The sequence below is a fragment of the Strix uralensis genome, chromosome 1 (assembly GCF_047716275.1).
Source record: "Strix uralensis isolate ZFMK-TIS-50842 chromosome 1, bStrUra1, whole genome shotgun sequence".
Lineage (NCBI taxonomy): Eukaryota > Metazoa > Chordata > Aves > Strigiformes > Strigidae > Strix > Strix uralensis.
In genome coordinates, this window is record NC_133972.1 from 173,700,532 (window position 1) to 173,716,159 (window position 15,628).

The 15,628-nt window shown below is 55.6% G+C and overlaps 2 protein-coding genes across 3 annotated transcripts in view; both read right to left on the reverse strand.

The window, feature by feature from the left end:
- Positions 1–1,251: 1,251 nt before the first annotated feature.
- Positions 1,252–3,992, reverse strand: MAFA (MAF bZIP transcription factor A). Its single transcript, XM_074889065.1, has 2 exons — positions 3,674–3,992; positions 1,252–3,630 (listed from the first exon to the last, which is right to left on the reverse strand). Exon 2 carries the CDS (start codon positions 3,373–3,375, stop codon positions 2,509–2,511), a length of 867 nt encoding a protein of 288 aa, XP_074745166.1. The 5' UTR covers positions 3,376–3,630; positions 3,674–3,992; the 3' UTR covers positions 1,252–2,508.
- Positions 3,993–7,810: 3,818 nt separating this feature from the next.
- Positions 7,811–15,628, reverse strand: part of ZC3H3 (zinc finger CCCH-type containing 3) — a 202,052-nt gene continuing 194,234 nt past the window's right edge. For both annotated transcript variants that reach the window (XR_012631543.1, XM_074889093.1), the window contains 2 exons: positions 9,576–9,656; positions 7,811–9,445 (listed from right to left, as the gene is read on the reverse strand). Coding sequence is in view for 1 of the 2 variants with exons in the window: in XM_074889093.1 (XP_074745194.1) it covers positions 9,414–9,445; positions 9,576–9,656 (113 nt within the window). In the remaining variant the exon portion in view is untranslated. The remainder of the gene's footprint in view (positions 9,446–9,575; positions 9,657–15,628) is intronic.

Genomic DNA, 15,628 nt, shown 5'->3' on the forward strand with positions numbered 1-15,628 from the left:
CAGGACGGGTTATTTTTATTTAGAGCCAGGTTTACAAAGCTTCCCCGGATCTAAATAAAAATAGGAATAGGGGGTAAATCCCCCTCACCAGTCCCCCACTTTCTGCCCAGCCCTGGTGCATCAGGCATGGGGCAGGGGTCCCTCCAAGCACCCCAGCTCAAAAAACTAAGCCCGATATCACGCCGAGCTCGGGCTGCTCAAAACCCCTCTGGACACAAAATAAGACACCAACAAGTCCAAAGCGGCTGAAGAAAAGACGGGGTGAGGGCTGGGGGTGCAGGGGAGGCAGAATCAGAGGGTCCTAAGGCCACAGGCACCCTATAAAGCCCAGGGACAGCCGGTCTCAGGGGGGTGCATCAGCACAGCGGTGATTTATGGGGGGCGGCAGGAGAAAACACGCTGCAGCCAACGTGTCGGGGCAGCTCCCGGCTGGGGACCTGCCATGGCCGAGCCTGTGCACAAATATAGGAGGGAAAAAATATATATATATATAAAAAAATATATAAAACACTCAGAAACATGTTGGACCAAGGGCTGTGTCGCAAATTGCCCCACCGACCGTGGCACAGCCGGGGAAAACTGCGAGCGGGGCGGCCGTGCTTGGGCTTCCCAGCAGCGTGGAACAAAGCTGCCGGGGAGATACGTCCCTGCAAACAGTCCCCAAAAACCCCAAAACAGTTGCAAAAATACCAACCCTAAAGCTTTCCTTTAGGGAAGGCGTGTGTTTGGTTTGTGGTTTCTTTCCACCACCACCCCCCTCCTCCTTTATTATAAGAACTCAAAAGGGAAAAGCCAAAAGGGGACAGAAAAATCATTTATTACCGTTTAATATCAAGCCAGTAGCTCACTGGGATGGTGTCGGACAAGCTGGGACCAAACTGGATCCAGGCTGGGGCGAAGGTGACTTTTCGGCAGCCACGGGGACGAAGGTCTCCGGGGCGCCTTGGGACCCTCCGGCCGGGGAAAAAAAAACCACAGTACCCGGCTGGAAAAAAAAAAAATTAAAAAAAAAGGCAGAAAAAGTGAAAAGCCAGAGTTCAGCGGGGCAGAGTCGATGGTGGTCCCTGGCTCGCAAGTGCTGGTCAGCGCCGGATTTATCCCTGTGAGCCCCCCACGCCGCGACCCCTGGCCCGGCCGGAGCTCGGGGAGGGTTTTTGCATCGGTACCAGGACTCAGAGAAGCAGCAGCAACCTCCAAAACGAAAAGGCGATGCTGCGGGACCCCCCAGTTGAGAGAAAACCCGACCCAGGCTCTAGTTGAATATAAGTTTTTATCTTGATGCAACATCGTTAAAACCGTCACAAATCGAAACAACAGGTCGTTAAAAACGCTTCGCACGATCAGTACCTAAAATGCACCAGGCTCCCAAGCTCGCTTTGTCCGCAAGACCCTTGTGTTTTCCCCAAGATTTTTTTTTTTTATGGTTTTTCTTTTTTAAATAAGCAACTTGTTAAAAAAAACCCCGCTCCTCCGCGCAGGATCAGCCCCGCTTTCGCTCCAAGCACAATTGCACGAATTATTATTATTTTCTTTTTTTTTTTTTTTTGCGCAAGAAATAATGTGCATTTTTCTTTCCTTCTTTCAACATCGAGGTTAAAATAATATTCCGTTTCCCGAGGGTTAATAAATAAATCTGGTGCATAGTGAGATAGCAGCCAACCGTTTGCAGTCCATATATTACTATATTGCCTTTCAGGTCACCGTAGAATTGTTACCTCTCCCCCCCACTATTTTTAAGAGCATAGATAATTTTAAATCTCTATAAAACAGTATTATTTAACCCAATTGATTCCTGTATATAGTGCATTCGGCTTCTTCCCAACATCGTTAAATTAACTCGGATATTATTTGCATGCTATTACATACAAACTTTTAAGACTCGTGTATTTTTTTTTTTCTTTTCTAAAGGATTTTGGTTTTTTTTTTTTCGTAAATCACCAAGCAAAATATAGGCTCAAGGAAAAAAAAAAAAAGGCAGAAAACTAACTAATTTCTACATATTTACAAGGGTGAATAAGTTAAATGTGGCTCAGGTTTGCCGGCCGGGAGGGGGGTGCGGGCGGCGGGGCCGGGCAGGGCGCAGCGCTGCCGGGGCCCCCCCTGGATGATCCGTGGAGACCCCTCGAAAGGAAAAATAATAAAATCAGGGGTAAAACACGCAGGATAAGGAGGGGGAAAGGGGGGGGGGGGGAATCCACCTGGATGGCGCTGATGCTCCGGGGGAGGGGGGGGCGGCGCGCCGTACACGTCCCGCATGCAGGCTGGCTCCGGGTCCCCCCCCCCCGGCGCCCCGGGACCCCCCTCTCGAGTCCCGATGGGTGGGTGTGTGTGCGGGGGTGAGGTGTGGGGGGGGTTCAACTTCCCCTCCCAAAAATTTCAGTGGGGGGAAAAGAAAAAAAAATTTTTTTTTTATACAAGCAGAGGGTTTGCTCTCCCTACATGGAGGGGGGGGGGGGGGGGAAATGGGGGACCCCTCCACCACCCCCACCCCCCCCCCGGGTTTGCGGCTCACATGAAGAAGTCGGCGGTGGGTTTGGGGGCGGCGGATGGGGAGGGCTCCCTTGGGAAGCCCCGGCCGGCTAACTTCTCATATTTTTCTTTGTACAGATCCCTTTCCTTGGCCAAGCGGGTCACCTCCTGCTTGAGCTGCTCCACCTGGCTCTGGAGTTGACATTTCTCGTTCTCCAAGATGTGTCGTTGCTGGACCCGCTTGTAACGGCAGGATTGAGCGTAGCCTCGGTTCTTCAAGGTCCTCCTCTTCTGCTTGAGGCGGATCACCTCCTCCTTGCTGAAGCCCCTCAGCTGCCGGTTGAGCTCCCGCACCGACATACTCACCAACTGATCGTCGGAGAAGCGGTCCTCCAAGCGCAGGTGGTGATGATGATGATGGTGATGGCCGGGATGGTGATGGGCGGCCGGGGGTAGCTCCTCACCACCGAAGGGCTGAGGTCGGAAAGGCTCGTAACCTTGATGGTGATGATGATGATGGTGAGGGGCACCGATCAACGCCTCCACCGCGTCCTCCGGCGTCAGGTTGAGAGCTTCGGGGTTGAGGTGATGCTGGTAACCCGACATCCAGTACAGCTCCTCCAGCTGAGGTTTGGAGCCCAGGGAGGCGGCGGTGGTAGTTGGGGGGCCGGGGGCCGGTTGCCCACCGGGACTAGGAGCGCAGAAACTGGGCGAGGAAGGCACGGAGGAGCAGGGCGTGCTGAGCGGGGTGGAGGAGAGGGAGCCGGCGGGCAACCGGTGGCACAGCCGCTCCGCCTCCGCCGGTTCCTTCTTCACCTCGAACTTCATCAGGTCGAAATCGTTCACGTACTCGATGGCGAGGGGGCTGGTGGGCAGCTCCGCGCTCATGGCCAGCTCCGAGGCCATCTCAGTCCATGGAGGGACCGGGGGGTGAACCCCCGGGCACCGCCGCTCGCCGAGGGTTGGGGGGCCCGAGGGCTACGGGAGCCTCCTCCGAGTGGGCTCCGGGGCTTCGGCCGCGGGTGTAACCGGTTGCCCCCGACGGGGCTCCGCTCCCAGGTTCAGCCGGGCTCCGGGAGCCTCCGACGGGGCTTTTCCTTCAGCCGGGCTCAAGGACCCTCCGACGGGGCTTTGCTGCGGGATCAGCCGGGCTCCGGGAGCCTCCGACAGGGCTTTGGTGCGGGATCAGCCGGGCTCCGGGAGCCTCCGACGGGGCTCCGCACCGGGCTGCAGCCGGGCTCCGGGCCGGTTTCTCTCCCCGCGCCGCCGGGAAACGGAGCCCCGTGGGTGCGGGACCGGGCGCTCTCCAGCCCGGCTCGGCGGGGCAGGTTCCGCCGCTGCCTGCGGCCGGTTCCCAATGGCGAGGAGCAGGCAGCGCCCTGCCCGCCCCTTCCTGCCTGCCCTGGCACCTGCCCCGGCCCCACCTCCCCTGGCTGGGAGCCTTCTCCTGCCCTCCTCTTCTTCCTCCTCCCCCCGGACACGGCGCCCTGGGGACGGGGGCCGCACCCCCTGCCTGCACCCCCCTGCCTGCACCCTGCCCGACCGCTGCCCGTGCTCGGCGCTGCCGCTGCCGGGCGGCTGAATGGAACCCGCCGCCTTATATACGGGGGAAACGCGGCCCGGCCACGCCTCCCGAGGCGGGTTCAGTCTCTTTCCACCTATCAGAGAGGCGGTTTCCCGTCATGATTTGCATATCCCCATGGCAACGCCCCGGGGCGCTTGTCAATCTCGGCGGGGACGGGGCTCGGGCATCCCCCCTGCACCACCCCTCAGGCATCTCCCCGCCCCACCCCACCCCCCCCCCCCCGCCCCGGGTACCACCGGACCCACCATGTGCCTTCACCCCCGCGGCTCCCACCATCCCCCCTGGGCCCAAACCCAGCTGAGGAAACAGCCGGCAAAAATCAAAAAAGAAATCCTAATTTTCTCCCAAACAAACGGGAAACATCCAGAAAGGGGATTATTGATTATTGAGCCCAAATTGGCTGAGGGACCACAGCCTCGGACCCCAGGGTGTGCCAGGCATGACACTGGGGTGCAGCCCCTTCCCCATCTTGGACATTGAGGAGCAGCCCAGCATTCTCCCTGGGGCATGGGGAACACACACCATCCTTGCAGAAAACCTATTTTTTTAATTTTTTATTATTATTATTTTTTTTGGATGTTCCCCTGGGGAGCAACCGCCTGCACCAAAACCGCCTCCGTGTGTTCCAACCGGGCCTGGACCTCTGGCTTCATGGCTCAAGGAGGTGACACCCTCCCCTGGCATGTGGTGAGGAGCATCACCAGCTCGAGGATGAGGACCATCATCCCAGCATCACCAGTGCCCAAACTGGTCGTGGGGTGCTCAGCCCGGCACAGGATGAGGCCTTGGCCTGGATGCGGCCGCGTTGCTCTGAGTCCTGCCACCTCGTGGCAGCTGCAGCTGCAGCACGGGAGGGATGAGGAGGTTTGGGGTGCCCGGGTGAGGGGTGGGATTAACACCAGGGCGGGGGGTCGGGGACGGGGTCAGGGGCAGCGCTCAGGGGTCAGGGTGAGCGTGGGGGCACTCACCGAGGCTGGGGATGGGGCGCAGCAGCAGCCCGGTTCCAGCTGTGCATCCAGCTGTTCCCCACACTAAAGGTGTTTTGAGGGAAACTGAGGCACGGGGCAGTCGCCAGCGAGTTGTCCCACCTAATCCCAAGGGATGACTGGCCTCATCCCCACCCACCACGTAGCAATCCCCGCTCAGGGCTCAGGATCATCCCCAGCGCCCTGCAGGATGTAACCCAGATCCCAGTATATCCCAGTCTGGCCGCATCCTGCCCCGCTGCACCCCACAGGCAGCTCCATGGGATGGGGTGTGGGGGGGTGACTGTCCCCTCACCCAGCTGATGGCCAACCCCGCTCAGGTGAGGCTGCTCTCCACAGATGCTAATTAACCATTCAAAAAGAGGGATTATTTAGGCCAAATTAATGCAAAAAAGCTTTTTTTTGAGGGCGGACAAAACCCCTTACCCCGCTGTGTCACCAGCAATTAAAACCCCACATTATTTCTTCGATTGTCTCTGGCCTCTGGAGGGTTCAGGGTGCTCGTTGTCCCCTTTTTAAGCTTCCTCCTCCTATCAAGGTAAAATTGAGTTGGGGCAGATGGGGGGGTTTGTGTCCCCCACCAGGGAGAGTCACGGATACAGGCAAAGCCCCACATGTGTCCCCCAGTGATGCTCAAGTTATTCCATGCTGGAAAACCTGGGACACACATATCCCATATTGGAGAACTCAAACTTGGGCAGGGGATAACAGGGACCCCCCCCCCCCAACTTGTGGGAGGGGGCAAAAAAGGGGGACACAGAGGGCATCTTGATGTTTTGGAACAAAACACCCTTTTCACCCCCTTTTAACCCCTATTTGCTTAATTGTGTGACCCCAAATGCAGAATTAGTGGGATGTCGGGGTCCCGCACTGGGAAAAGGGGGGGTTCAGGATGTGGCCCCACCTCCCTGTCCCTGGCACCACGTTCCTCCCCTACCTTGGGGGCACCCGGCCCCCATCAGCAGCTGGAGCCACAAAGGGATTAGGAACGGGCTGAGCTCCAACAGGCCCGTCGCTCACCCACGACACCCCCCCTTTGGGTATTTTTAGTGGCGGGGGAGCGCGGCCGGGCCCCGTGGCATGTCCCCAGCCCTCCCCGCCACACCGAACCGGTCATCTAAGTTTACTCGCAGGCCCTCGAGTGACATAACCAGGTTGGTGGCCACAGGATGGCAGTGGGATGGCGTCACCTTTTACTTTTAGAGCGGGTAGCTCGTGTGCCCCTTTAACCCTTCGAGCAGGGCTGGGTGCCTGTGCGAGCGCTGCCTCAGTTTCCCCAGTTGGTTGAGGATGGGATGATGGTGCTCAGCACCCAGCTTGGGGTGCTGCTGGCTTGCAACATCGGCCCATGGTGAGGGTGATATCCACCACCACGCACCCCGTGAGCTGGTGGGACCGTTTTGGTGATGCTCCACCAGCATCTGCAGCACGAATCCAGGCGCTGCTTTGCTGAGAAGGGTGGGAAATGATTTGGGGAGGGGGAAAAATCTTACGAGGAGCGGCTGAGGGAACTGGGGGGGTTTAGTGTGGAGAAGAGGAGGCTGAGGGGAGACCTCATGGCCCTCTACAACTGCCTGAAAGGAGGGTGCAGAGAGGGGGGATGAGTCTCTTGAGCCAAGGAACCAGCGGCAGGCCAAGAGGGAATGGCCTCAAGCTGCGCCAGGGCAGGGTCAGACTGGCTCTTAGGAAGGATTTCTTTGCAGAAGCGGTTGTTGGGCGTTGGAATGGGCTGCCCAGGGCAGGGGGGGAGTCCCCATCCCTGGAGGGGTTGAAGAGTCGGGTTGAGCCAGCGCTGAGGGATCTGGTGGAGTTGAGAATGGTCAGTGTGAGGTTCATGGTTGGACTGGAAGAGCTTCAAGGTCTTTTCCTTGAACAGATGATTCTGGGATTCTGTGAAAAATCACACAAAGAGGCTGATGCCCATGGTGGGACCAGCTATGAGCACCAAGGAGGAGGAGGAGGGCAGGGGACAGCCACCCTGATGACACAGAAAAGCGAGCTGGTGGGTGATGCTGGCACCTGCGTCCCTGGCAGGCGACCAAAAACCGCGCCAGCAGCACCCACCACAAAATAGCATTCCCGAAACGCTGCCCCATGCCACCCCCCTCCCCGCCAAGGCACATCCTTATTGGGGCCCCAGGACATCCCAGCCACGTACCCACCACCACAACATCCCCAGCGTCCCGGGGAGGATGGATAAACCCCCATCGGGGTCCATCACTGAGGCATCGTGGCTGTTGGCAGCAGCGGGGGGAACCCGCCGGGGCTCAGCGACACTTCTCCAGGGGCCACGTTTATCCCCGCTCGGGAAATTAATCACCCCCAAGCAGCGCTTTAACGACAACCAGCAATAAATTACAATCCTCCCCGGGAAGGGAGCAGCGGCGCCGGTGGGCGGCAGAGCCGCGGCTCTCAGCGAGCTACTCATTGCCTCGCTTAATTAGCGCGGCGCGAGCCTTAATCCCCGTTAGCCCGCTCATTAGGGAGCCCCGGAAGCACAGAAGCTCCCGGCCACCATCACCCCACACAAGGACTCGCAGCATCATCGTCTCCTCCAGAGCGATTTTTAGTGACTTTATTTTTTTGGGGGGAAACCACCAGGTGAAGAAACATCTTTTTTGGGTAAGGGGGGTAAAGTTATAATAACTAAAAACGCTGAAAGATTTGGGGAGCAGAGCGGCCCCTCCGCTGGCATCAGCCGGCACCTTGAGGGGATGTTCGTGCTGAAAAAAAGAGCAAAGCCACGAAAAAAAGAGCAAAGACACACTCCGACGGGGCATCCCGGGGAAGAAACTGTTTATTTACATATCAAAACACACAGGTTAATAAAAGACACTTAATATCAACGGAGACGACGAAGTTTTTATTAAAAAACAGCTTGCTGAACACACACAGGGGTATGAGGGCAGCCCCGGGGTGGGGGGATCTGCTGGTCCTCGCAGTGGCTGGGGGGATGCTGTGGTGCAGACACCCCAAACTGGTCTCCAAGTGGCACTAACCCCCTCACATCGCCCCCAGCAGCGGGCAGTATCCTTAAACAGGAGCCCAGGGAGGTGACAGGCGTTAATGCCATCGCGCCTTTGGTGGCATTTCGTGCCCTGTGTCACCTGAGCCAGGTGCTAAACCCCACCCCCCCCGACCCCGAGCTGGGCAGGGGGGGAGCATCCCAGCCTGCAGATGTGGGGTGACGACTCCTCTGGGGGGCCTTCACCTGGGGAAGGGAAAATCCCATGGGGACTCGCTGCCACCCAGTTACGGGGCGGGGGGGGGCGCAAAACCGCAGCCATCAGCCCCTCGGTGCACCTGAGCCCGCGGCTCTGTTGCCCACCCCACCGCCGACAGCACCTGGGTGCTGGGTCCCCAGGGAGCCCCAGCGCTCACCCACCTCCCTGCTGATGCCTTTTCCCCGTGATTGAGGAGCAAATCAGCACCCCCCCGTACCCTCCCCAGCACCTCTTGGTAAGGGGAGATCCTGCAGTCATCCCTAAAATCACATCTGTGGCGGGGAGCAGCATCCACCGCCCTGAAATCCCCGTGGAAATTGTACCCATGGATGCAAAAACCCATCGCGCCGGCTCAGCACAATGGTCCCCCCCTGTGTTTTGCTCCTGCTTGGATTTGGAGTGACCCCCCAAAAACCCCAAAAGAGCTGGTTTGGGTCTCCCAAGGGAGATCAAACTCTCTTTGGGATGGGGAGAGGTGGGGGTCAGGGTGCAGGCGGCAGCGGGAGAGCAGTTGGTGTGAGCTCAAGGCTGCTCCCAACACACGTTTCCACTAGGGATGCTCTCAGCACACGGCTCCACTCCGAGAAATCTCCTCCCAAAACCAAGGGGATGGAGCGGGAGGGATGCAGGTGGGCTCTCGGCATGCAGAGATTGGGGTTGAGCTGTGTGGGGGCATTTACACCCCGTTACATCCCGGCACGGTGACTTGTGACCACCGGCCATGCTTGTCCCCAGTATAATGGCTGACCTGGAATCGAGCACGTCAGGTGATGGCATTAAGCTCCTCAGGTCCCCCTGTGTCACCTCATGTCCGGGACAGCAGCAGAACCACAATCTGCGAGAGGACTGATGGGGATGGGACCCTCTTCCCAGCCCCACAAGGAGCCTGGCGGCAGGGTTTGCCTTCAATAAACTGACTGAAAAAGTAATTTATTGGCAAATGAAAATATTTCAAACAAAGCTGCTTCCCTGCAGGAACGGGTTGGTGCTTCCTCACGCTGCCACCCGGCTCCTTGCCAAAATGATGTCCCGGAAAAACAAGATGAGAAGGGGGTGTCGCGTCTGGCTGCGGCGTCCTGAGGTAGGTGCCAGGTGGTGCCCGGCTCTGCGGTTCCTGAGCTGGTTGGCTGCCGTGGGATGGGGTCTTGCTCACAGCCGGGGCTTGATCTGCAGCTGTTTTCCTGGAGGGAGGGAAGGAAAAGTGATAGTGGGAGGTGGGTGGCACATCTGGACACCCCTGGGCTTCTCCTGGCCCGGTTGCGGTGGGGTAACACACCGGAGATGGGCCCTGGCAGCACCCACCAACCTCACCTCTGCCACCCTCCTCCAGACGGGTGTTTTCAGAGTCCCGCGAGGATGCCAGTGGCAAAGTTCTCTTCCATTTGATGCTGCCTGGGAGCAGAAAGGAAGAAAAGAGGAGAAAGTCATCGAGGTTGGTTTGGGTCACCTTGGAAATCCCTCGGGATGCGGGTGCAGGAGCATCCTGAGCTCCTCCGCTGCTCCCACGGCCCCGGCGCTTCGTGCTTTAATAGTGAGAAAAGGGAGTAAAAGCTGCCCCAGAGGTGCTGCCACAAGAAGGATTAATTAGTGAGCAAATGGCGAAAAATAAACGAGCCCACCTTAATTACATGTGGTGCCTCTCATCCTGAAGTGATGATTGTGGTTTCCCCACCGCTCTGCCAGCCCGCTGGTGGGGACTCGTGTGTCCCCAGCTGGTGCTCAGCCTGGCCTTGCTGCCCCGTGGCCTTTTCCGCAGCCTTTTGGTGCAGAGTTGGTCCCTTTGGGGTGGGAACGTGTTGAGTCTGGAGCTGATGTCCCCCTCAGCCATGGCTGGGATGAAGGTGGCTGGTTCCCCAAATCCCTGAGCATCCCCAGAAAGCAGCACAGGATGGAGGCACTCGCAGGTCCCTTCCCACCGCAGAGCAGGAAGTCTGCTGCAAAATCCCCAAGTTATGGGTGAAAAAAGAAAATAAAAAGTAGCCAAACCTTCCAACGGCAGCACAAAGTGAGCATCATGACCTGCTCTGGGGCTGGGCTGGAGCAGGGAAGAGCAGAGCACCACGCTCAGTGCTCTGGCCATGCCAGTGGAGAGGTTTGTGGACCAAACCTTTCAGCCACCCCCAGCATCCCCCCAAGATGCTTTGGGTGATGAGTTCTGCTTGCTGGAGCACTGTCCTCCAACCCTGAGAAGGTCCCAGATGCTCATATAAAGCCAAAACTCCGCGAAGAGCCTCTGGGAGTTGACCTCTTTTCAGGATGAGTCCAGGCACATCCCATGGACCAGGGTGGAGGGCATGAAGTCTTCCTGCATTTCAACCTCAATGCCGGACATACCTTTCTGCAGTTTCTCCTATTTTCCCTCCCTGAAGGATGCGGAGAGGTGGTTATGGGGTTCTACCTACCAGACGGGTGGGTGGTGGGCAGAAGAGTGGCAGCCACTTGTGCAAGAAGACGCCGAGATGAATGCGGTTGGGAAAAGGAGGTTTCCCAGAAAAAAGTACCCACAGCTTGCTGAGGGATCAGGTTTAGTGGGAAAAGTCCCCTCTTGCTTGGGATTACAGGAGAAGGTTGTGGAGAAGATGGAGGGAATCCAGCTCAAACCCCCTCCAGATGCACAACGGGCCCTGGTTCTGCAAAAACCCAGCGCCGGCGCTTTGCATCCCCACACGACGATGCCCAACATGGAGGGGGGACCATGGGCACCTTCGAGCAGCCTTGAAAGCCCGAAGAAGGAGGTTTTGGGGCAGGGAAGGCAGGAGGGGTGAGGACCCCATGCAGCATCCAACAACGGAGAGTCACCAAGAGTTTTTCTTTGCTTTTAAACTTGGGTAAACAAACTTGCTTGGAGTCTAAGCCGTCGTGGCAGTGATACATAGCTTTTGAGCTAATTTATGTAAAATAAAGAGGGCTCATTTAGCACCTTTCCACCCTTAATATAACACCCATACATCAGAGGGCTGCACAGCAGCCACGAGGGACTCAGCTATTAGTCACTGGCAACGCAGCCGAATTTGGCTTAGGGGCATGGCGACACCGAGCAGACCCCGCTCAGCCTCTGACCACCCTCCTAATTTTCCAGATGACCTCAGGTATCCCTTTTGCATCGAGCCAGGTGCTTTCCCCAGCCTGGGATTTCCAAATCCTGCCCCGTTCGCTGTAATTAGGGTCCTGCAGAGCCACTGCTCATCAAGCCCAAGGGGGTCAAAATCAGCATCTCCTGAATCCTGCCCCACCAGCAACCGCGGCCGTGGTGCCATGGGAATGATGGAAATGGCTCAACTCCCCCTGAACAAGCTGGAAAAAACTTCACTAGCTAATATCCACGCAGTGGCACGATACACGTGCTTTGCAATTCAAAGTAAATATGATTACAGAAGTAGAAATATAGATTTCTATTTTTTGGGGGGAGATAAAAAAACAAGGTGATTTTTAAATCGACCGTAATTAGCTTCCCGACTTCGTTACGGAGTTGTATGGAGCCAAGATGCCTTCAGAGCATCCATGCCTGATTTCAAACGTATTCCGAGGAGGGCAATAAGGAAATAAACCCAAAATAGGTTGTAAAAGGACTAAACCAGTCCAGTTTTTCACCTCAGATGGAGGGAAGAGATGCTGCTTCTGGAGCAGTGGATGCTTCACCCCGTGGGGAGCAGACAGGGATGGGCAAACGCCGTATCCCGAAACACCCTGTCGTGAAAGCTGGGGGTGGGGACCCAGAGAAAACAGGGGTGTCACTTCACCCACTCCAGCAAACGAAAATATATTTTCCGCTTTTGTGCATGGGAGATCCTGCAAATGGCGTGATCAATCTTGGGTCGCATCGCGCGCCTTCACTCTCTCCCCCCTCCCTCTTCCTTCTGTGCATTTCAGCAGCCACACAATCCATCTTCCAGGAACCAGGTATATAATTTCTAGTTAGCGAAAGCCGGGCTAAGAAACCCCTTTTTCATTACGATGATTGAACTGCTTCCAAAGAGAAGAACCGGGGCTGGATCACGAGCTCTCCATCGAAAGCCGGGCGCCTTTTGCTGAGCTTGTCAGCCTCGCTGGAGAATTAGGACTTCCAGCGCTCTTCCTTCTGATGAAAATCAACATTTATTTTGCCTAAGCCTAAGAAGGTGTCAGGCAGACAGAGAAACTTGCCACTCTTCACAAGGAGAAGGAAGGGAAAAGAAGGAAATCTAATAGAAATATATTATCAAGTCCGAGGAGTGGACAGTGCAGTAAATCACACTTCAGGTGGCACCATTATATTTTTCAATAAAACCTGGCCTTCCCCCAGACGCTGCCGAGCCGAGCAGCTCCAGCTGCACCCAACGGGAAAGTTAAAACAAAATTTCTTTCATCCAGACTCTGATACAGCAGGATTTAAAGGGATTTAAAGGTGGGGAATCCTCTTGGATGGAGGATAAAAGGAGGTGGGTCTGGTCCTTGTCCCCAAATCCTCTCCCTGCTCACCGCTCCTGATCGCTGAGGGTTTAAAAAATTGCTTCTCTTGCCCCGCTGCGAGGCTGGGAGGCAGCTGCGGAGAGGGAAAGTGGCTGGAGATGCCCCAAATCACCATGGAAGATGCCCAAGCCCCAAAGCCAGGGGATGTAGGGGAAGATGGCTCGCTCACAGCTTTCCAAACTCCACCATCCAGCTATAAAAAGCTCTGTCGGAGGGAAAGCCAGTTATATTGATGCTTTCCCTTCCCAACCAACCTCCAGCCTGATGGGATGTTTCATCTCCATTGCTCTCCCAATGTTGCCAAGGGGGTTTTTGTCCTCTCCTGCATCCAGCTGGGCTCCAGGAAGGGGCTTTGCATAGAGCACGGTACGCACAGCCGCCCCGCTCCTCCCCGAGAGCTGACCCAGTGGGAAATGGTCTCAAATGAAAAACATAATCCCATTCCCAAAGGAGAGTGGGCTAACGAGGTGGCTGCAATTAGCTGTTTTAACAGCCAGCCAGCTAACGCTCTGGTTATTAATACAGCAAAGGGGATGCAAAAGTTTCTACCCGACAGCTCGAAGCACTGAGACGCATCCCAGCATCTTCCTGCCGGATGCTCAAGGTTTAACACTGTGAGGAGGAATCCCCCCCACACCCAATTTTTTCCCCCATTCCCAAAGGAAAAATATCCCTTAACCCCTTCCCAGCTGCTTCAGGGGAGGCCAGAGGCTGAATCTGCCTTGGAAACAGCTTTTTCTTTCGCAGCGAAAACGCTTGGCTCAGTCAGCTCCCGGAGAAACTTAGGCTGGGAGATGACTTTTTTTAATAAATTAAAATGATTATTATTTTTTAATAAAGCCCAAGAACAAAAGGTGAGATGGAAAGGCCAGTAGCAAGGGCTAAGCCCCAGACTTTTCCGCAAATGATTTTTCATACGGAAAAATCAGCTGGGGGGGCTGGATCTCCTCGGCTCGATCCTGCACTAAATCCACCCGCGGAAACAACCTCCACCAAAAACACCCCCTGCTGCTGTTCTACCCCAACCTTCTGCCCCTCAAGTGAGGGAAACATCAAGGCTGGGATGTCGTGAGAAGCTTTGTCCAGAAGAAAAAATGCTCAGATGTTTTCTTGCTTCCTAACCAGGATGTTTGAAGCGGAGACATGCTGGGGGAGATGTCCCACCGTAGTGCCCATCTCCTGCCACACTTGCAGAGCAGGACATCTGTGCCAGGCCATCCTTTTCATGTTTTTTCTCCTTAATTCCTGATTTTCAGAGGATAAAAGCAACCAGAAAACCAGCCCTGAGCTGCAGCGATGGGAGAGGGGTACGGCAGAGGTGCTTTGTGGTGTGGTGGTACACGTTGACGTGGCCATGATGACATATGGTGAACACCACGTTCGTCCTTTACTGAAGCTTATCCTGAAGAAGGGGGGATTTCACCATCTCGGAGGGCTCTCCCATCTCCAGTTTTTAGGTTATTAAATAATTCCAGGGGGGGAACAACACAACTGCCAAGTGGCAGCAAGTTGAACAAGAGGGGTCTTCAGAAATCCTGAGCCAAGTCTAAAAGCCCTGGTCTCCAGACCCTCTGCTGCAGGTGGGCGAGACCCTAAAAAACGGGTAAAAAATTAATATGGAAGAAGTAGATTTCAGTTCTGGCAAAGGAGTGAGACTTGGCAGGTCTGAAAGTTGCCTGCAAATCGATCAGGGAAGAGGATTGGAAACGTGCAGGTGGCTCGGTCCAGGCAGTAAGTAAATCAGAGAAGAGTATTTTTGACAGCCTTTTGTTGGGCTAAGAAACGATGATGCTGATTCAAAGCGAGAGCCCAATTAGGAAAACTCACAGCACTCATCGGGTTTACTGGAAGTTTCAACTAAATTGGCCACTTTGCAATAAGGAAATTAAACGGCAGTAATGTTTCTTACTTTTGGACCTTCCCAAAGCCACCAAGAGTTGAGGAGATTCAACCCCAGCCTTCAACAACACCCAAGTCTGACGGTCCCCCAGGCCTGAGGGTGTCCTGCAGCAGGAGCAGGGGTTTAGTAGGGGGTGGAGATGGAAGAATGGAGGGTGGAGGGGTGGGAGACACGGCCTGCAGAGGGATGGGCAAGGCCCACCAGGGTGAGGTACTTCTGTGAGGTCCACCACCCTGTGCACCAGCCCACCTGTCTCTCCAGGCTGGGAAGGAAGCACCCATGACCAAGAAAATGTCTGAAACCAGTATCCAGGGTGTGTGAAAGCAACCTAAACCACTACAGAGACCCCCACCAAACAGCCCCCAAACCCACAAGGACCTGCTGACTCAGGAGAAGATGCAATTGCTAACGACCCGAGCAGATCCGGCCCGTTAACAGGAAACCAATTAGACTGATACGTGATGTCCTGCTCAAGGGATGGGTGCAGCCGATAGATTTTTGCATTAGAAAAAGCAATTCTATTAGAGGTTTGTTAATTCAGTTATGAAAGAGTCTTGATGCTCTCTAATTAAACTCTCCCTGCATGCCCGACGGAGCGTGCGTTGGCTGGGGGGCTGGCGAGGGAAGGATCAGTCTGCAGCAGGAGAACACAGAAAAGGGAAGAGCAGGGTGTCCATGGGAACATCCCATCACCACCTGTCAGGTGCATGGATCATCCTCTCCACGACAAGAAAGATCTGCCAAACACCAGGAGAAGAGTTGGGAAGGTACCGTCAAGCTCCATGCTGCCCTGGAGTCCTCCTGGCTGATGAGCTGTGCGTGAGACAGGGAGGGTTCATGGGCACCATCAGGAAGGAAGATGGAGATTTCCTGCTCCCTGTCTGGACCCTGCTAATTTATCCTACGAGAGCAGAAGACCTGAGGGGAAGGCGGTGATGGGAAGGCTGATTTAAGGACAGCAAGGTACATCAAGCATGCTCCTAACTCCCTTTTCTTTTCCTTGAAGACTTCAGGG